The sequence below is a fragment of the Heptranchias perlo genome, chromosome 4 (genome assembly GCF_035084215.1).
Source record: "Heptranchias perlo isolate sHepPer1 chromosome 4, sHepPer1.hap1, whole genome shotgun sequence".
NCBI classification, from domain to species: Eukaryota; Metazoa; Chordata; class Chondrichthyes; order Hexanchiformes; family Hexanchidae; genus Heptranchias; species Heptranchias perlo.
Genome location: NC_090328.1, coordinates 76496418 through 76518995, shown reverse-complemented (window position 1 = coordinate 76518995; position 22578 = coordinate 76496418). Strand labels below are relative to the sequence as shown.

Here is a 22578-nt window from a genome sequence, read left to right as displayed (position 1 = left end):
CCTTCCCACCGCCCCCCCCCCCCCCCCAGCTCTGCACTTAAAAACTGTTAACTCTTTCAGTTCTGATAAAAGGTCTTCAACCTGAAACGTTAACTGTTTCTTTCTCCATAGATGCTGCCTGACTTGCTGAGTATTTCCAGCATTTTCTGTTTTTATTATAGAATGATGTATGGTGCTGGGAGATTTGAATGGAGGGTGTGAATGTGTAGGAAGAAGGTATTTTTATCTACTTACTTGGGGTAGTATTTCATAGAATCGTAAAGTAATACAGCACAGAAGGAGGCCATTGTGCCCATGCTGGCTCTTTGAAAGAGCTATCCAATTAGTCCTAATCCCCGGTCTTTCCTCATAGCCCTGCAAAATTTTCCCCTTCAAGTATTTATCCAATTCTCTTTTGAAAGTTACTATTGAATCTGCTTCCACCACCCTTTCAGGCAGTGCATTCCAGATCACCATAACAAGCTGGGGTTTTTTTTCCTTATGCCAGGGCAAGTGGAGTGAGGGTGGGAGAAGGGAGAGGAGAATCGCATGTGATCCTAGAAACACAAGTTGGCTACCCGAGTTGTAGGAATATAGGAGTTTAGTAACATTTTTGGTGTACATGTTTGCCAATAATGGGAGTAATTCAGAAGGTAATTGGACAGTATTGCTCAATGAATAAAAGGAAGTAACAGATAAGGTATATAGAAAATTTTCTGCAATGTGTTACAAGGTAGTAAAACATTGAGGGGTTGAAAAGGCTTTTATGTTTTCGCCTTGTATAGAACACTGGTGGGGAGTGCATTTTTATAATGAAACTTTAGTGTTTGTTTTTTCCCCACCCTGTTCATTTTTCTTTTCCTCAAGGCAGTGACTCATGATAGTATATGGCTTTGCAGGTCCTTTGGTACTTTGACCAAGTGGCCATGTGTGAGCTCAGTCAGTTGAGTGTTTGTAGGTTGTTGAATAATGGGAGATGTCGCAGCTGGGGCCAGTTACTATATATTCCAGCAAAGATAACTGAATAGTGGTTGGACATGGGAACCCTGGATTACTGAAGTTAAATACAGCAGCCCTATCACCACCGTAATTGAGATCAGGTAACTCATCTCAAACTAAGAAAGAAACCGGGACTTTCCTGGCAGGGCATTTACCAACTGTGCCATAAATTTCACTGCCGTTGCGGCATGATTTTTATTTCTGCTTTTATGCCCTTTTATTTTTTTTCCTCTTGAGGCCACTCAATATCTATAAACTTTTTCAGATTTTTTTTGGAAATAAGAGCTATTGGTTCTCTATAACATAAGGGTAAAAGTGAAAGCATACAGTCTAGAAGACATATCCAGAGTTGGTAAAGGAGCAGGGAAATAAGAAAGATACTGGGAACTTTTGCAGCTTGATGTCAGGTGGGTATCATAGGGGCAGAAATTACTCAGAGCAGCAAACCAACAGTGCTCGCCTCTCCGCTTACTAACTTACTTCAGGCCCTTCCTTGAATAAGAAGCGGAGAAGAGCCCAGCATTCATTCAAGCGAAGGACCTGTGGGAGAAGTGAGAGGATTGATTGCTCCCCTCGACCAATCAGATTAAAGCATATTTGACAAGCTGCGTTAACTGTCTCTGCTGGCTTCCAATGTGAAAACCAGGAAGTGAAAGGTACGACATTAAAATAATGGTAAAAACAGTTATAGACAACGAAAAAAAGAGGGTAAGAAGTAATTGAATTAAAGTGACAAGGGGAAAGTTTAAAAAAAATGTAATCTTTTAATTAAAAAAAAATTTAGTGACTGAAAACTATTAAAATAAGGAGTAATGAGATGCCACATTTTTAAACATTAATTTTTAGTTGTTTGGCAGTCATTAAGATTTAACAGCGTGTTAAATCTTAATCTTAGAACTGGTATATTTAAGCGTATCTGTTTTGTGACGATATTAGTTACTTTCCAGCTGGGCAGATGAGCAAGTTTGCACTTTTTCAGTGATATCCCTGATTGCTGTGGGCGATGTACCTTTAATTTGAAGCTGAGCGCTATGGCTCAGTGTTATTTCAGAAGCAATTTCTGCCCCATAGTTTTTTTTTTCCCAGCGATGCATTGGATTAAAGAAGTCAGTCGGTGGTTGCAGCTGGGGTTGCACAGTATACAGGGATTGCTGAGGGAGGAGTTCACGGTAAGTGAGGTTGCTGGCTGGTATGGAGCTGTTCTCTTCTTTGGCAGTCCCTCAGGGTCGAGGATGACTTGCTTCCACTCTGGGAGGGTGGGTTCCGTGGTGGTTGAATAGTCCAATCCTGGAGCCGTAGATTCTGCCACAGGTGGGGCAGGTAGTGTTTAATAAAATGGGTGGGTGAGACGCTCTGGATTCTATGCACTCTTTCCGCTGCTTACGCTGGGCCTCCACGTGGTGACGCTCGAGGTGATTGGCGCCTTCGCGGATGCTTCTTCTCCAGTTTGGGCGTTCTAGGACAAGCGATTCCCACGTGTTGGTGGGGAAGTTGCATTTTTTTAGGGAGGCTTTGAGAGTGTCCTTAGAGGGTTTCCTCTGCCCTCCTAGTGATCGCCTGCCGTTGCAGAGCTCGGAGTAGAGCAGTTGTTTAGGGAATCTAGTATCTGGCATGTGGACAATGTGGAGCTATAGAAAATGTTTAGAAATAATTTGAGTTTTCAGTTGGCTAGAAGAACAGCCTCAGCTAGCAAAATGAAAAGCTGTACACCATAAAATATTGCTACTAATTAGCACTGTAGATCCTTTGAAATCTGGCTGTGGTTTCTCTAGCTCCTGCTGGGGCTGGAATTTTGTGGTATTTAGCTACTGTGATTAGTAACAAAATAGAACAATATGTCTCTGTTAATTGGTGATCTTGTGTGCGTATGGCTTGTTCCAATGAGACATGTAGCTTGGTGAGACCAAGGATTGCTACTCTGATTGCTGCTCTCCCATCAGAAATGTACCATTAAAGTCATTACATATTGCGTATGTATATCTGTATCGGAACATCAGACCTTTTGCGTGTAGTACTGATTTTGATTTCCCTTCGGCCCGCCCCCCAGTTGTCTGCAAAATGGTACTTGCCGCTTAAATTGGAGCACCATATTTTACCACTGTAGGGTACGGTCCTTAAGTTTTTTTTTTACATTTTGGGCTGCTGATCTGGTCTATAATTGGCTCTCATAAGTGTACTTGTTTTTTGAATTTTTAAAAAAATGAGGCTCACAAACCTTCAAGATTGCAGAAACTGGGTTGTGATAAATGAATGACCTTTCCTCCGTACCAGCCTGGTGTGGTATTGCAGTTCCTATTCACTAACAATTAATCCTGATCTTGTCTTTGCTCAGTGTCTAGAAATGCAATTTGCAGCAGGGATTACTTGGTAGCAATTGGAAATGGGAATCCTATCTGACACTGTTTTCCTCCTTCACCTATCCTAGTGTTGTTGAGGCCAGTTGTAGCAAACTTGGTGGCCCCATGGCTGAGATGAACTAACTCAGCATACACCAGGAATTGAAACTGGATCTTTCCTTTTTTTTATTCATTGAGGTGTGGGCGTTGTTGGCAAGGCCAGCATTTATTGCACATCCTTAATTGCCTGAGAAGGTGGTCATGAGCCTCCGCCTTTTAATCTCTCCAGTCTGTGTGGTGAAGGTACTCCCACAGCGCTGTTAGGTAGGGAGTTCCAGGATTTTGACCCAGCGACGATGAAGGAACAGCGATATATTTCCAAGTCAAGATGGTGTGTGACTTGGAAGGGGAGTTGCAGGCGGTGGTGTTCCCATGTGCCTGCTACCCTTGTTCTTCAAGGTGGTAGAGATTTGAGAGGTGCTGTTGAAAAAGCCTTGGCGAGATTCTACATTGCATTTTGTAGATGGTACACACTGCAGCCACAGTGCGCTGGTGGTGGAGGGAGTGAATGTTTGTTTGAAGTGGCAGATGGGGTGCTGATCAAGCAGGCTGCTTTGCCCTGGATAGTGTCGAGCTTCTTGTGTTGTTGGACCTGCACTCGTCCAGACAAGTGAAGAGAATTCCATCGCACTCCTGACTTGTGCCTTGTAGATGGTGGAAAGGCTTTGGGAGTCAGGCGGCAAGTCACTCACTGCAGAATACCCAGCCTCTGACCTCTTGTAGCCACAGTATTTATGTGGCTGGTCCATGGTGACCCCCAGGATATTGATGGTGGGGGGGGGGGGGGGTTCGGCAATGGTAATGCCGTTGAATGTCAAGGGGAGTTGGCTAGACTCTTGTTGGAGATGGTCATTGCCTGGCATTTGTCTGGCGCGTATGTTACTTGCCACTTATGAGCCCAAGCCTGTATGTTGTCCACATCTTGTTGGGTATGGGCACAGACTGCTGCATTATCTGAAGGGTCGCGAATGGAACTGAACACTGTGCAATCATCAGCGAATATCCCCACTTCTGACCTTATGATGGAGGGAAGGTCATTGATGAAGTAACTGAAGATGGTTGGGCCTAGAACACTGCCCTGAGGAACTCCTGCAAGAAATGTCCTGGGGCTGAGATGATTGGCCTCCAACAACCACTACCATCTTTCTTTTGTGCTAGGTATGACTCCAGCCACTGGAGAGTTTTCCCCCTGATTCCCAAGGAAAGTCACTCTCATCTCTGGAATTCAGCTCTTTTGTCCATGTTTGGACCAAGGTTGTAATGAGGTCAGGAGCCAAGTGGAACCCAAACTGAGCATCGGTGAGTAAGTAAGTGCCGTTTGATAGCACTGTCGATGACCCCTTCCATCATTTTGATGATGATTGAGAGTATAGCGGTAATTGGCTGGATTGGATTTGACCTTTTTGTGGACAGAACATACCTGGGCAATTTTCCACTTTGTTGGGTAGATGCCAGTGTTGTAGCTGTACTAGAAGAGCTTGGCTAGAGGCGCAGCTAGATCTGGAGCACTAGTCTTTGGCACCGCAGCCGGTATGTTGTTGGAGCCCATAGCCTTCGCTGTATCCAGTGCACTCAGCCGCTTCTTGATATCACATGGATTGAATCGAATTGGCTGAAGGCTGGCTTCTGTGATGTTGGGGATCTCAGGAAGAGGCTGAGATGGATCATCCACTCAACTCTTTTGGCTGAAGATGATAGCCTTGTCTTTTGCATTCACGTGCTGGACTCTGCCATCATTGAGGATGGGGATGTTCATGGAGTCTCCTCCTCCCGTTTAGTTGTTTAATTGTCCACCACCATTCATGACGTGGCAGGATTGCAGAGCTTTGATCTGATCCGTTGGTTTTGGGATCACCTAGCTCTGTCTATAGCATGCGGCTTTGGCCCTTTCTCATGCACGTAGCTTCACCAGGTTGTCACCTCATTTTTAGGTATGCCTGGTGCTGCTCCTGGCATGCTCTTCTACACTCCACATGAACCACAATTGATCCCCTGGCTTGATGGTAATGGTACAGTGAGGGATATGCTGGGCCATGAGGTTACAGATTGTGGTGGAATACAATTTTGCTGCTGCTGATGGCCCACAGCACCTCATAGATGCCCAGTTTTGAGCTGCTAGATCTGTTCTGAATCTAACCCATTTAGCATGGTGGTAGAGCCACACAACATGATGGATGGTGTCCTCAGTGTGAAGATGGGACTTTGTCTCCACAAGGACTGTGCGGTGGTCACTTCTGCCAATACTGTCATGGACAGATGCATCTGTGACAAGTAGATTGGTGAGGATGAGGTCAAGTAGGTTTTTCCCACGTGTTGGTTTTCTTGCCATCTGCCGCAGGCCCAGTTTGGAAAAGCATGAGTTCTTGTGGATGGGTGTTGATATTAAATTATCCCATTATTAAATTTCAAGAGTTTGCCCAATTTGCTCTGTCAGCTAAGCAATATTTTTGTGAACTACATAATGTCTACATTATGCTTAAAGTGAGTCTGTCCATCCACCTTGTGAATCACATCTTGCCTGCAGTAATTTGCAATGGAAATGGAGGTCAGATGATTTGCTAATGTGATGCAAATGTTTTTGTTTTTGTAAATTCACATGTTCTAATAAATTCCACGAATGAATACTGCCAGCTGAGCCATGGTAGTTACATTATTTACGATTGGAAAAAGCAGCAAAAGATACTGCTTTGTCCCCGGAGCCAAATCATTGTATTTCTTGCGCCTGATATTTGCAAAAGCTTGTCGCTTATCTGGACGGGCAGCTTTTAGCCTGCAGTTCCTCAAAAATTCTCCCTTATGAAATGGTTTCAAAGACACAGCAGTTTAATGGGCAATAACATAGCTTGCCTTAACAGCAGCATCACTTGCATGGCAAGTATTGGTAAACATTGCTGCTTTTCCAATGACTGCTAATTCAGAAAATTTATCTTCACCTAACCTTCCTATGTACTTATCATATTTCTCACCATGGTTTGCTTCATAGTGCCTTTGAATGTTTTTTTTTTACCATAGCTATATGTTGCTTACAAATCAAACTTGGGCTTTCCATTCATGCGCATAAAGATTCTCCTTTTCACTTAAAACGCACGACACCCTTGATCTCCCTTTCTCGTCTTGGATAAAGACATGCGGGCTGCTTGTCACTAAAGAACTTAAATTGGGGATCAATGTTACGAGATGTTGAAAAACTAGGTCAGGCAAACAGTGGCAGATACAGTTGTCATTTCTTGACAGTGACTGCTATTAGATGGCGGGTGGGGGGGTATTGTGTAAGTAATTTCAACTTGTCAGAAAACTCACCTGGCAGGTTTGGCCAGGGATGCCGCCCCAACAAACTAAATAAAGAAATGACGATTCAAGGGAATTCTGCGGACCGAAGGCAGCTGGTCCCATGGGCTGGCTCCGATCCATGGGGCGTATGTTTGAGACCCATGATCTTAGACTTGAAACGTCAACTGCCTAACCTATTGTGTTTGCAGCAGATTAAGGGTTCTTATCTGATTCAAGGTTTTGCTTTTTAAAAAGAAAAAATTAGCTGGTTTCACATTTTAGAAAAAGAATCCTAGGATTTTTTTTTCTCTTATGTTTTCGCTTGGCCGCTTCATGGCTCGTGATGCCAGCTGAGGAAGATGTTTTCCGGTCAACAGGCTGGTTAAATGATACTTTAACCTATCATCAGCCTTATCTCCAAACTTTGTGAAGCGATTAACCCCATGTAAGGCCAACTTTATTGTAACCTTTTCTACAAACCTATATCAAAATGATGTATTGAATTCTATTGAGGGGCCTGACACAAGTGCGACTGGTGGGAGTGGCTTAATTTATTGGCAGCACCCAGCTTTTTCCTGCCTTTCCAAGGAGGGTTCTAGTGACTGTTGTTTGGACTATAGGGTTGCTCCCTTGCATTGGTGGTAACAGTGTAGTATAAAGGAACATGAATGGCGTGTGTGGTAAAGAAGCTAGGGTTGTTCTTATGAATAGGTTGTTGGAAATGCCAAAAAATTACTGTGGGATGGGAAGTGAGAGAGGATAACTGATTTGCTTCGACAGTGTAATTTTTTAAAATCTAAAAGTAGTGCTAATCTAGATATATGGTGTAAAATGAGTTTCACATGCAATGTGCTACAATTTCATGGTACTCTTTAGGCACTTTGATATTAGTGGTATCATTGATACCATTACTGAAAGTCCAATCTGCGTTCATTCTATAGCAATGAAGACTCAGTTTTGGGTCTCCTAATCTGCTGTTCTGTGTTCTGTAGTTAGCCTTGTAAACATGTTGCGTGCACTTTTTTTTGTATCCTGACACTGGCATGCCGACTGACATGAGATTGGCTCAGCGTAAGCCTACTTGTTGCAGATGTACTACATTCAAAAGCTCAGCACCTGCATATGTACAGAGAAGTGGGTTTTTGTTTAAGATTTGAGTTACATGGAGGCCAGCTCCATTTCACTGTAAATATGGGAAAGTGAACATGTAGATTGATTTGGAGATCCAAAATTGAGGTAAAATTGCTTTTAGCAAACAAAAATTGAGCAGGTACTAATATTGCTGCTTTAATTATATTGTATAGTTACTGAGTATTGGAAAATCCACTCAATTTTGGGGATGCACAGTGAATGCTAGGAAATTAACTTCGTCCCTGTTTATATTTGGGTTGCAGTTTGTTGTTTGAATGTCAACTTGATTGCAAGCCAAAATCAAAATGAACAGATTTTGTAAATGTATTAACTCTTATTAAGGAACAAGCAGCGTTTTCAAATTCCTAATTTTTATAAGAATGTTTCCTTTTTTTTTAAGGAGGCTAAGAATAAGAACATTACCAGTAGCACAAGGATTATACAAACGCTGCAAGGTAAGGACCTTCTTTGTACACAGCATGTAGTGTTCTGAATGAGATTATTCCTGATTTTTTTTCATAATCTAAGAGGAATTGTTACTTGGCAAAAGTCCAGTAGCGTGGTTGAAGTTGACAAATGAATACTGTCAGCCATTTGATTAGTAGTGGTAGTCAGGAGTTTATGTATGCAATGTGCTTACATTTTGATTATCTTTTTTTATTTAAAAACATATACAGTGACATTTTTGTGTGGGGTGTGCCAAAAAGACTCCTTAAATTGCAGCACTAGCTAATTAAAGGGGTGTATTGAAAATGGGCAAACACCAGAACACACTGCAGGTAGTGTATTTCACAGTGGTCCTTTCTAAATGAGCAATATGCCCTAATTAATTAAAATCAACAAATAGGCAGTTGTTCCTTAACACAGTTTTTAGTAAAATTGTATCTTTTTTGGCTTTTAAAAATAACTAGGGCTCCTGGTTTGCCAAGAGTGATATTTTGCACCTCCTGTGAGCTGTTGGGCAAATTGTAACCCCTTTTAAATTTTTTTTCTTTTTAATAGTGACACACATCAGAATAAATTGCATATCTAAGCCACATTGGTTGATTAGGTCTCCAATTAATACTCTAAATACTGTGAAACAGAATAGAATCAAAAAGCAAGTTAAAATTTATGGTTTTCCCTTTTTAATTTTTTGGTAAAGTTTGTCACTTTAGGCTAGAGGAGGAATCTGGCTTTGTAAATGAATTTAATAATTAACCCTTTCCTATAAGGACAGTCCCATCTAGGAATATTGAATTGCTTTATGGCCACTTGTATTTGCTTTGGTTGAAGTCCTTAGCCCACCAGACATCCTACATCATTATCAAAATTGGAACAAGCTCTTTAGTATTTGGACTCGCCATCTCTTGTTCATGTGAGTTTTAAAATCTATGGACAGGCAAAGGAAAGAACAGTTGTAGGGTAAAAGCATGACCTCTGCTTGTCTTGTGCCCTGGCACCCCTTTTAAGTAATTTTAACAGGCTTGTAGTCAATTGAATACTTCTCCTGTGGAAAAATTGACCATTGAGTGGTTGGGGGAAAAATTATTTAGTTAAAATCTGTGCTTGCCAATATGTAGTTTCATTTATATTACTGATAAATAATCAACTGAATTAGTGATGTGGCTTCCTTGTTGGCTGCATTTTTGATGGATGTTTTCCTTCTTTACTCCAGAGCAATTTCGAGAGTTGCAAATGGGGTATGGCCTTTTAAATCAAAAACTGCAGGAGCTGCAGAAAAAATTAACCTATGACATGTAAGTATGTAAACCCTCAGTATTTTTTTGTAAAATACTAAATACTTTGCAAACTTTTTTTTAAAAAAACAGTAAAGTAAAAATTATACAGTATAGCACTATGGTGTGGGGAAACCAAGATCAGGTTTGGTTAGGGCCTGCTTTTACCCATGTCATAAACAGGTAATGATTGTCAGTAGCACTACAAAAACATACAAAGCCACAGCCTGTTCTTCACTCAGTTTGTTTATTCCAAGAATACTAATGTTAAAAAAAAAGTGATACTGTTTATTGTGATGCAGCAGCAATAAGAACAGCTTCCATTTACATTGCCCCTTTTAATGTGGAAAAAAAAACCTCCCAAGAAGCTTCACAGACGGCATTTGGAAAATTCATGCAAAGCTTCAATAGGTCTTGTCGATTACAGATTTCATGATCTTACTGTTTGCAGTTTGTTGCGTCAAGCAGGCTAATAGTGCACATGTAATAGGCACAAACTAAGAAAACTCTTCCCCCATCTTACTGCTATAGAATTATGGCATTAATCCCAACTACATTAAGTATCTTCATAGATGTATGTATTCACATTCTAGCCTTTTCATTTTTTCCCATAACAGGAGCTCTGTTCTCTCTTTGAAATCACAGTATCTTTTTGAAATCTTTTTTGAGGTACTCTTCGAGATAATTAATGAGGTCATCAATCTAATTTATACTAACTGCACCATAGCACATTTGAATTTCTGAGCAACATTTTTCATCCTCTTGTTTCCTTTTTGTCTCAGCAAATGATGTCTGTCTGGGACCATCCCAAGTAGTGAATTTTTAAATCTAGCATGTGTCTGTGATTGCATGTGTCCACTGTATGAGTGCAGTGTTTAGGTTTTACAGCAGTGTTTACATCAAAATTGTAAAAACTCACCCTCAACGATGAAATGAAGATCATCTCGGCAAAATCTTCAGGAGTTTTTGAATCTGTGCAGCATCTCTGTACAGGAATTTGGAACTTTAATGACTGGTGTTGTGGCATCAGTACCTGAGTGTAATAGATACAGTTCATCAGAAAAAGGAAATATGATCGACCTTTCGGTTGTGACTTTTCTGGCTCACTCATGCAGGTGGAGCTTTTCTTTAAATCAGTGACCTGTGGAAAGATTTTGGTGAGAATATTTTGCTTTTCCTTAATTGTTGGTGTTTCAACATTAACTGACTTCAAAATTCTGTTTGGGAATTAAAAACCAAAAAGCCTAATTATGATGCTCTGCTGCAAAATATGAAGTAACTTTTAATAAATTGTGTTTTCAAGGAATTTGATCTTGAGAATTGGAGTATTTTTGATGAACTGGTCATGGTCCTAAAATGAAAGTCAATTATATCCAGTATCCATTATTTAATAATCCATTTTCTGTGACTGAGACCCTTCCCTTCTCCTTGGAGAACACTAATAATTGATGAAAACTTTACAGGGGCAGTCTGAGGGACTTTCCTTAGTTCTCACTTCAATATACTACTATTCAGCTTATGCCATCAGTTGTTTATAGTATCTAGGAATTATGATGTACAGCCCAAAAAGTTAGACCTTGTTTATTCCCAAGACACAATAGCCACATAAATAGAAAATTCAGCAATAACTTCTAGCAAAATTTATGAACAGATGTGTTTTTTTTATTTGACTATTTAGTACTCAGTGCAGTAACCAAATAAATGATCAGAAAGAGCTGTATGAAGAGCAGATTAAGGAGCTATACAAGAGGCTTGCTGAGGCCACAAAGTTCCAACCTGGAAACAGAAATACTGAAGCAACTAAACAGAACAAATTACTGGTAAAAGCACCGTTTATTTACTCTGTCTGCCTCTCCAGTTGTACTGCCTTGTATTGCTGATTGTGTAACGCAACAGTGGCATGTGATGTCTGATGTTAAACGACGTGTCAGAATGTGGCAAAGTGAAAAGTCTTGCATTCTAATGCTTGAATGTGCACAGCAAAGAGGATTTGAGTTTAGAAGAAAGGAAACTAAGATGCCAACAATAAAAGTACAGTACCTATTAAAGTTTTTTGAGGGTGTAACCTGTAGGGTAGATAAGGGGGAAACCAGTGGATGTAGTATATTTGGATTTTCAAAAGGCATTCGATAAGGTGCCATATAAGAGGTTGTTACACAAGATTGGGGTTAATATATTAGCATGGATCGAAGATTGGTTAATAGAGTGGGAATAAACAGGTTATTTTCAGGTTGGCTGGTTGTAACTAGTGGGGTGTTGCAAGGATCATTGCATGGGCCTCAGCTCTTTACAATCTATATCAATGACTCAGATGAGGGGACATAGTGTAATGTATCCAGGTTTGCTGACAATACAAAGCTAGGTGGAAAAGTAAGCTGTGAGGAGGGTGCAAAGGGCTATAGACAGGTTAAGTGAGTGGGCGAGAAGGTGGCAAATGGAGTATAATATGGGGAATTATCCACTTTGGTTGGTAGGAAGAATAGAAAAGCAGAATTTTTTTTAAAAGGTGAGAGACTTAAAAAAGGTTGGTAGTCAAGGATTTGGGTGTCCTTTTACATGAATCACAAAAAGTTTAATATGCAGGTACAGCAAGCAATTAGGAAGGCAAATTGTATGTTAGACTTTATTGCAAGTATTCTTGAGTGTTGTTGGAGCTGCACTCATCCAGGCAAGTGGAGTGTATTCCATCACACTCCTGACTTGTGCCTTGTAGATGGTGGAAAGGCTTTGGGGAGTCAGGAGGTGAATCACTCGCTTTGAACTTCTTATAATTTCAGTAGACTTACTGGCTCTTAAGTATTCTTTGTTTCCTTTTGTTGAAGTACTTGATAATTGTCCAGGCTAGCATATTTGAAATAAGCAGCTCACCATGTGGTAAACTATGATGCACATCCGCGGGTGCAGCAAGTTGGAGCGTTTGTATGGGCTTGTGGCCCTCGACAAAGTTAGTTAATAACCCTGCTGAAAGGTTAGTTACATCCCATTCTGCTTAGTTACTTGGAATTAAAGAATGTTAATCCAAATAGTTGTAACTCTTGGTATATTCCAATGAAATCTCCAAGACTTGAAGCAGTTTCATCTTTGTCAAGGAGCATGGTGGATAAGAACAGCTGAGGAATGGGATGAAAAATAAATCCATTAAAGAAGGGAATACATCAAAACTGTTGTACTAGCTGAAAAATGACCATTTTAGGCTTTGAGAGACCTATTACATAATTGCAGCAGTAATAAAGTCAGACATAAGTGCAAGAGGGACTTTCGTTACAGAATAGACAGGCTATGAGGAAGATTATGTGCTATGATCTGAGTAGGATTGGCTATTCTAGTTATTTACCTTGTATTTTTGCAACCAATGCTATTCCAACTTGGTTTTTGACCACGGTGAGTCAGTCTAATTAGCAGTAGCTATTACCCATGCTTGGTAAATGTCAAATCACACTACCAGGATTAGAGATACTATTTATAGAATCACAGAATCTTACAGCACAGAAGGAGGCCATCCAGCCCATTGTGCCTGTGCCGGCTCTTTGAGCGAGCTATCCAATTAGTCCCACTCCCTTTTCAAGTGTATGTGCAATTCCCTTTTGAGTTGCTATTGAATCTGCTTCTACTACCCTTTCTGGCAATGCATTCCAGATCAAAACTGCTTGCTGCGTTTAAAAAAAAAAAAAATTCTCCTAATCTCCCCCGGTTCTTTTGCTAATTATCTTAAATCTGTGTTCTCTGGTTATCGACCTTTAAGCCAATGGGAACAGTTTCTCCCAATCTACTCTTATCAAAACCCTTCATAATTTTGAACACTTTTATTAAATCTCCCATAACCTTCTCTGCTCTAAGGAGGACAACTCCAGTCTCTCCATAAACTGAAGTCCCTCATCCCTGGCACCATTCTAGTAAATCTCCTCTGCACCCTCTTCGAGGCGTTGACCTCCTTCCTAAAGTGTGGTGCTCAGAATTGGACTCAATGCTCCAGCTGAGGCTTAATCAGTGATTTATAATGGTTTAGCATGGCTTTTGTACTCAGTGCCTCTATTAATAAAGCCAAGGATCTCATTTGCATTTTAACAACTGTATCAACTTGTCCTGCCATCTTCAAAGATTTGTGTATGTGAACCCCAGCTCTGTCTGTTCCTGCACCCCCTTTAAAATTGTACCAGTTTAGTTTATATTGTCTCTCATTCTTCCTACCAAAATGTACCACTTCACACTTCTCCATTATTTCTACATAAGTGCATATGCATGCCAAAACATTTGTTACTGTTAGTATTGGTCTGTGATTTGTGGAGTGGATTTACCTTCATTACATAGTATTGCTAAGAACTATTTTCTTTAAGTTTTAAAAATAAACTATGGAGATACCCATATTCAGGTTAGAGTAGATGGTTGCAATGACGAAACTTTGGTTCATAAGGAAAGTAGAATTAACTTTTAAATCCAAGCATCACAAACTCAACTTTCTCCTCTTGCCCCTCCCCGCTCCGCAAAAAGACTTTAAACCAGGTAGAATGTGATGGCTGTGAAAGCTGCTGCTGAATGATTCCATAAATATCTAAATAAATCTCTAATTTGATTACTGTTAAGCAGACTGAGCACAAATCAACAGAAAAACAAGACACTGCTAAACCATCAGCTAAAGAGCAGCAGCCTCCAGGGAAAAACAATGACCACACAGACCATTTAGAAGTTAAGAAAAGAAATGAATTGGAAGAAAGTACAATGTCTACAAAACTTGCAGAAGAACTTGAAAATAACAAGCTGCTAGATACAGGTATGAATTCTAAAACACAGTTCAAACATACTGTTGCCCTGTTTTAATGTTGAAAATCTATATGCATAGGTTTTCTTTTAATAGATGTTCAAAGCTGATTTTCATTGGTTTTAAATGGGTTTTTAAAATGCCAGCTCAACAATTTTTCTGGTTTTGAGATGAAAATGAGTGATGAATTCAATGTATCTATCCTGACCTTCAGTCTCTAAATATTTGATCAATTTAATAATTTTGTGCTGCTCAGTTTATAACAATGCAAAAAAAATATGAAGCCATATTATGGCAGCAGATGCAATTCCTTTATGCCTTTCATTGATGCTTTTAGCTCTTTTCTATTATTACAGTGGTATGTGAACAGTTTTGATGTCTGTCTGTGTCAATAGACCCACTTAGGGGTGGAACTTCAATGCCAGCAAAGCATCAAGTATTAAAATATCCTTTAAATGTTTGTCACTGTTTTGAAAGATTTGACACCTACCACATGGATCTCTTGATTTCACCTCACCTTGGTCAGCCCTCAGCTGATGCTAAATTTACATTTGTCAATAAACATCAATAATTGAGTTGATGTGAGGCTGTTTTGCAGATGCCCTTGAAGATGGGAATGGAACAAGGGTTGATGAAGAGGAGGAGGAGGAGGCCAGGAGAAATGCAGGTTTAGTATAATTGTATATAATGTTGCAGTATTTTACATAACTCCCAGGGTAGAATTACAATGAAGAGGAAATGACCAGCTTTTACTGAAACTATATTAAGTTACTCATATTCTCAAATCTGTGAGCTACTTAAGGGGCATGATGATGCTTTCCATAATGGTCAGGTCCAATTTCAATCAGATGTACTACTCTTTCCTAGTATCAGCTTGGCTTACTTGGTAGCACTGTTGCCTCCAATTCAGAAGGTTGTGGGTTCAAGTCCCATAGTGAATTTGAGCACATAATCTAGGCTGCCACTTCAGTACGAAACTGAGGGAGTGCTGAATTGTCAGCGTCATCCTTCAGGTGAGATGCTAAAGTGAGGTTCTGTCTGCTTGCTCAGGTGGATATAAAAGATCCTGTGACACTATTTGAAGAGGAGCAGAGAGTTCTCTTGGTGTCCTGGCCAACATTCCTCCCTCAGCCATCACCACCAAGAACACATTATCTGATCATTCAGTTACTATTTGTGGAACCTTGCTGTGTGTAAATTGGTTGCTGAGTTTACCTACATAACCATAACTGCACTGCAAAAGTAATCCATTAGTTGTAAAGCATTTTGGAATATCCTGCAGATGTGAAAGACACTATGTAAATGGAAGATCTGTCCTTTGTTCCTTCCTTTCCTACATTTGCTGTGGAGACTAGGCTGTAATTTTGTCATTTTTTGGGAGAACTCCTGGACTAATTGTGAAAATGTCATATCTGTTTTCCTAACCAAATATATTAGTATGTTATCTGTTGCATGTTTTATCATTTGTAAGTGGGGTATGTCTATCCTGTAAAGAAATCCAGATAGAGCTGAGTGACTAGTAATTTGTCCAATTGCTGACCACCTAGTAGTTGATTTGGGAACATGACAAATTCCTTTGTGTAAGGTTCTTTCTGTTTCACACCTGCCATTCTGAGAAGGAAGTTTTCCTTTTGCAAAGAGTAACTAAGGATTCCTTTCTTGCTAAGACTGGATTCCTAAAGTAAACATTACATGCTGAAATAAATAAATTTATGAACTATTTAATGCTTAGCTATGGAAACTTTTACTGAGTGTGAATCTGTTTTGCTCATGTTCCTATGTAATGAATAGAGAACCTCCTAATGGGAGATAATTTCAATTACTGACCTATTGAGATTTAATTTAAGTCTCTGACCTGGTATATTCATAACCTATTCAGACTAAAGTTACACTTGGATGCATATTATTTATCAGTGTATAAATGGGGCCTCTGTTCTGCACATACCAAATCCAATTCTACTGTGCTGTAGAGCTGTAATCACTGCAGTTCATGTATTATGTCAGGAATATTTTATTTTAATGTTTTGTCTTCCTGGTAACTATAAGCTGCTGAAACCTCATCTTATATTTTCTCCTCCTTCTCAAAAACTGTAGGTGGCGAAGACCAAAATAATCTCGAGCTCCTGGATGTCTTGAAACAGAAACAACCAGCAGATTACAATGGAGATGAGGGAAATGTTGCAGAGTTTGAGGCTGACAAAGAGGCAGCACTTGTGAATGACATAAAAGGTATCTAATTTAACTTTTTAAAATTTTGAGCACAAAATGAAATCTCCCTTCACTTGCAATGTATAGGTATAAATACTGGGGTAGATGAGAGCCATTGCTTTCTCTTAGCCAATGTTGTATATAGGCCTTGTTCTGGAACGGCACCTCATTCCCTTCTTGTTAGTGGCTTTGTGCTCTTGCTATACACTAGGAAAGTTCTTGGTGCCAGTAGACTGTTCATTCCATGGCTACTGCATACTTAACTTTTAGCATTGTTTCCTCTACTGATTTTTCACTATCAATAGACAAATTCCTGATTTCTGAATTTTTTTTTTTTAACCTCTGGCTTCAGTCATCCCAGGCCTCCAACTAGTGTCCTTGCTTTTCCTCTCTTCCCTTTAGAACCTTCTGTGATTGATTTGTCTAATATTGGTGTTCTATGTTCCTATGGTGTTGCCTGTTGATGCCAATGGTTTGAGTGCAAATTTACAGGTCCTGCTGCTTGTTTTTTCCAGTTACCAATATCCATGATTAATGCCGACGTTCTCTCCAAATGCCACAACTTTCTAAAATGTACAGCCTCCTCCAAACTCTAAGGCTAATTGTGAATGCTGGTGGGGGAAAAAAAAAGAAAGAATTGCTTGATCCTTCATGCACTAGTGAAGCCTCGGGAGAAGGAATAGATTTCAAGTTAGAGACCCTCTGGAATCTGTGTAGTTGCCTCAATGCATCAGTTTGATCACTGTTGCTGTTTCCTTTAAAAGAACTGAAATGTGCAGTTCTGGAACAAGGAGTATGTGTAGTATGGGTGCAGAAGATGAAACGTATGGCTTGATAGCTATTAGAAGACTATAAATCATTAAAGGGGCAATAACCTGATGGGTTCTCTGTTTTGATAATGACCTATTCATTTTTATGTGGAGATTGAACTATATTTAAAGCATGATAAATCTTAACATTCAAAGGTGCATGAATATGTTAAATCCTTTGAATTCTGATTTAATTTTATGTTTTTGTTATTATGTACTATGTAAAAATCTATTGCTTCCTCAAAGTTAAATGATTACCTTAAACTAATTTTTTGGTTTAGCTGTTAACAGTATTATGTTTTGTAGGTCCTAGTTGTAGTTGACATTAACCCTATATGTATATATCTTTCTAAATGTTTAGCAAGACGCAATGAAGAAACTATGAAAATTCTTGAACAAAATGAAGATCACAGCGTTAAACAATTACTGTGAAGACGACTACTTGAAAGTGGTTAACTGAGTAGATCTCCTATTTGTTGATATTGCACTTTTTTGGTTGACAAAATATAGTACTGATGCCCACAATGAGATTTCTTTAGAATTGACTAGGGCTTCAAATCAAAATAGGATGAACTAGTAATAATGACTTTGTAGGCAGTCTGCAAATAGTATAGGAACCTTACTGGAAGTGAACAGTGTGGGAGATTTTATGGTTTGTTCAAAATTAAGTAATGAACTATTAAGCAACCATTTGAGACTAATTCAAACTCGTGGCTTGAGCTGGTTGAGTGCTTGAATGCACCAGATAGATGTTGAAATTTTATGCTCTAAACCTTGTTACATTGGCAGTTCTAAATAGTCACTATTTAAATGTCCTACAGTGGTTCCTTAAGCCAGATACTAGTTCCTTTTTACTTGCTAATGTCACTGTTACAAGTGGCAATCTTATTTAATGTAGAATTTAATGGTTTAAGAAAATTTCTATTTCAACTTTATAATGTTCAATACAAATGTTAGAATTGACTTTTGCAGATGTATGAGGCAGATGTTTAAAGATTTTTTTTTTAAAAAGCTTAAGTTCTAAAAGACCAGGAAGATGTGCCCAGCCTTTATATATGTATTTATGTTAGAGTGGTGAAGTAAGACTGTCTTTAGAAGTATGCAGTGTGCTTTTTAGCATTAGTGGATTTTCAGAGGAAAATTATTTACAAAGACATTTTTCTTGACTGGATTGCTTTTTAAATTGCTAAACTGTAAAATGTATAGGCCTGTGAAACAATTAGTTATCTATATGTTTGACCTGGGGGCAGGGGAGGGGGGGGTTGCGTGCAGAAAATGTAATTGGATTTCTTTCTGAAAAGAAGAGTAGGTTAAAACAATTCTCGGTGCTTATATCTGAACAGCCAGGATTGGAAATTGAGGATTAGGATATTATTTTCATTCGGTATACATCTGTACTGCATTATTAGGGCATGAGGATTTTGAGGTTGGGGTGCATATATCTTTCCCCCTTCTATATCCCTGTCCATTGGAAAAATCAATTTTCTATCAAATAAAAATGCAACTTAAATGAGACTTATTTGGTCAAATCTGGTTAACAAAAATATATGGTTATATTCCTTCATGTTCTCTGTCTAACCAGGGTCAGCAAGGGAAAGCCATATGAATTATTTACTTTTTAAAAGCAAGATGCTTCAGTGTTTCTATGTTTTTCACTTGTTTTAATATTGCATTTGGTCAGGTAACTTTCTCCTGATAAAACCACATTATTTTGGCCACTTGCATTTTTGTCTAAAGCACACTTTCTACTTGTAAAGTAAAATCTATCACTGCATTGCAAAAGGAAGGTTGGGGGTGTGGGTGGGGATAAAGAGAGGGACCCTCATGCCCTGTTAACTTACATTTTACTGGTGCCTTTTTGAGGGGGAAGATAGTCATGCAGTTGTTTATTTTTATAGCTTTGTAGTGACACGTTAAAGTTCCTACAAAGGCAGCACCTTTGCCGTTGAGCCAGTGAACATTTACTTTGTAAATCCTGCTGCTGTGCTGATGGAAGCCATTTGCCAATTGGGTTACCTTTTTCCACTTAATTTGGGTGATCAAGATTTTCCAATTTTTCCACTTAGTCTTGGTCACATTTCCACTTCACAATTCTTCACAGCTTTCAATAACATTACATGACGAGATGGATAGAGCTTGCTTTTGGAGGTCTTAATAATCTTGCTTGTCTTTAACTCCTCCTTAAACATAGACTGCTCAACACCCAAGTAGTACTCCATCCAGCAGCCTGTTTGGACAGACTGTTCCAGTGTTGGTCGTGGATTTTTTTTTTGCAAACCCGTTCCAATGATTGGGGGATCAAAATGTTAAGATGAAAGCTGTCTGGCTGCCTATGGATTGATCTTGTATTTAATTGATGAGTTGCAATTATCTATATTTGAAGATTTTTTTGTGACTTGAAATTGTATTCAGATTTAGTTGAATTTTGATGTTAATAAACGACTTCCAGATTTAATCCTACTATAATTGTGTATTATGTGATTCCATGTCATCTGAGCATTACTTTGTTCCATAAATGTAAAAAGAAAGGTATTTTTAGACCTGTTCATACTTGAGTAGGTAAACATTGGGTGCTGTGATTTTTTTTTCATTTAAATTTTAAAGCTGTTAACTCAATTAATTTTCAAACCTAGTTTCTTGATTATGCTTCACACTATGAACAAGGTGAGAAGGAACCAGGAAAAATTGGAAGGTTCTCCATTTTAGCCAAGCATGTAATCCTCCCTTACAAGTGGATGGTCTAGATAAAATATCATCAGTTCTTTTGTACTGTAGGTGATAACAACTTCAACTCGTGAGATATAACTGTAAAATGACTGCAGGTCAATTTATTTTTTGACAGATTTAAAAATTTTTGAAAACAAAATTTACCCCAGGTGTGTGTGTTAAAGTATGCAGTGCTAGTGCAGCAGGTACATTTGTTGAGTGTCTTCCACTAAACCAGTTTTAAATCCTGCAAAATGCAGAAGCAGTTTTGAGATTCAGACAGCTGCTTGGCAGCTTCGTGAAACCCCTTGTAAATCATATTTGTGCTAAGTAAGCTAAATAACATGGATTGAAGTGCCATCTATCCTGCTGTTCCTTCTCTTCTGGGTTGCAGTGGCTGCCCTTTCATAGACTGTTTACAGCCTTGACTAACACTTGAGGAAATAGTTGATTGATCGAAGATCCATGGCAACCTATAAAATTGCAAGCTCAGTAACTGCAAAGCTATCTTGGATACTGCAGTATCATTATGCAAGTAATCGTAAAAGTCCCAGTGAATATTGCTGAGCCCTTTTTGGGGGAAAAGAGGCAGCTGCCAGTTTTGGGTCTCCTGGCAAATATTCACGTTTAAATTTGGCCCATCAAGCCTGCTCCTTCCACAGAGTGTGTAGAATTGACTATCCCGTCCATTTAATATCCGGAGAGAAATAGCTGAATAAAGATTTTGAGGCCCAAAGCTAATCAGGCAAAACTCCAGAATATTCATTTAAACATCTCCAATATTCAGTCCTGGTCTAGTCTTCCCCTTTTCTGCCTCTCCCCTCCTGCCCACAGCACAAAAACCAGTCTTATAACCTGCCATGCTGAAAATGACCTGTTTATTCCTAATCTGTTTTCAGTCCATTAACCAATCCTCAATCCATGCTAATATTACCTATATAATACTTGAGCCCTAATCTTGTGTAACAACCTCTTGTGTGGCATCTTATCGAATGCCTTTTGAAAATCCAAATATACTACATCCACTGGTTCCCCCTTATCTACCCTACTAGTTACACCCTCAAAAAACATTTGTCAAACACTATTTCCCTTTCATAAAATAGTGTTAACTCTGCTGAATCAATCATATAATGATTTTCCGACTGCCCTGTTACTGCATCCTTAATAGATTCTAGCATTTTCCCTACTACTGATGTCAGGCCATCTGACCTATAGTTCCCTGTTCTCTCTCCCTCCTTGCTTGCATAGCGGGCTTACATTTGCTACCTTCCAATCCACGGGGACCATTCTAGAATCTTTACTTTGTAACCACGAGGAGAATTGTATTATCTGGCATTACACTCAATCTACTGTACGTGAATTTGATTGCAGATTACAGCCCTGTCTCAGTATAATTAAGGCTTTAATAACATGGTGAATGAATAGAAAATGGAGGGTACATCTCACTGTTTAAAGCTGTGCAAAGTGCCTGAGGGGCTATGAAATTTACACTTTAGAATCTTTATTCACATGAACACTAGAATCTTAAACACTTATAATTTTCTTTAAGGTTTGCATCCTATAATGTATTCTGTCCAGGAGGCCATGCTTGGAAGGCCACAGTGGATTCGAACTGGAGTAGATATGTTATTGCAAGTAAGTACTGTATATATTAGTTCTTCTGCCATGGTCCTTCCTACATTAAGTTTTATAAGACCCTCTATAAACCTGAGACTGCTGCCTCACCACATAGTATTTATGACTATTATGCTTAGCTGCTGCTCTTCAAACTGAATAACAGTTGCCAAGCTTGTATTGTGAAAGGAAAATAGTTTGAATGTCTCGATGTAGAGGGAACCTATGCCGGCCATAATAAACACCAATACACCAAGGGTATGAAATGGTTAAATTTATAATATCGGGTCCTGAGAATCTCTGCTGTGATCCTAGTTCGGACCCAGAGACAACTACACCAGACCACAATGTCTTGTAAAACAACACTTATTTATTTAGTCTCAACAAATTTATTAATCAAATCTCATTTGCTTGATTAGCATGAATATCGTAATACTTAATCAGCACTCTCCGTCCCCTATTTCGCCCCAGGACAATATCTTCGGCCAGTAACTCTTCTGCCAGCAGTGTTGGGAAACTCCTTGGATTAGGATGTAAATTCCCTTCGGTGATCCAGCTGCTAGCAGTGTTGGGGGACTCCCTATCTGGTGTGATGTGAGTCCCACAACAATCCAAAAGGTCACTCTTTTTACAAGTCACTCTTCCTTTGCTTTCAGTTTGTTCCACTAACACCTGCCCTCTCATGTCCCATTCATTGATAACATTGATCTGTTAACCTAGATAGGTGTTATCTACTCTTCCTTAGGGAAGATCCAATTCTCTCAGTTTCAACAATTAGGCTTATTTTAATTCAGGCATTAGAGAGGATCTGAAATAAAAACCAGAAAATGTTGGAAACGCTCAGCAGGTCAGGCAGCATCTGTGGAAAGATAGAGTTAACATTTCAGGTTGATGACCTTTCATCAGAAAGGATCTGTCTCCCTTCTTATTTGCTTCAAGGTATTAAATTTATGTTCCAAGGTTGTTTATAAAAATAATTTTCATTTTAGTTA

The 22578-nt window shown here is 39.2% G+C and overlaps 1 protein-coding gene across 2 annotated transcripts in view; it reads left to right on the top strand.

Annotated features, from left to right (window-relative positions):
• LOC137321034 (Golgi membrane protein 1-like) overlaps positions 1 to 19726 on the top strand; it is a 33899-nt gene extending 14173 nt beyond the window's left edge. Inside the window, exons 2-8 of one of the 2 annotated variants that reach the window (XM_067983173.1) lie at positions 8176 to 8230; positions 9433 to 9514; positions 11172 to 11313; positions 14075 to 14261; positions 14848 to 14916; positions 16344 to 16478; positions 17628 to 19726. In XM_067983173.1, the coding sequence (XP_067839274.1) occupies positions 8176 to 8230; positions 9433 to 9514; positions 11172 to 11313; positions 14075 to 14261; positions 14848 to 14916; positions 16344 to 16478; positions 17628 to 17698 (741 nt within the window). In that variant the 3' untranslated portion in view covers positions 17699 to 19726. The remainder of the gene's footprint in view (positions 1 to 8175; positions 8231 to 9432; positions 9515 to 11171; positions 11314 to 14074; positions 14262 to 14847; positions 14917 to 16343; positions 16479 to 17627) is intronic. The other variant, XM_067983174.1, reaches the window with a different exon arrangement.
• The last annotated feature ends 2852 nt before the right edge of the window (positions 19727 to 22578 follow it).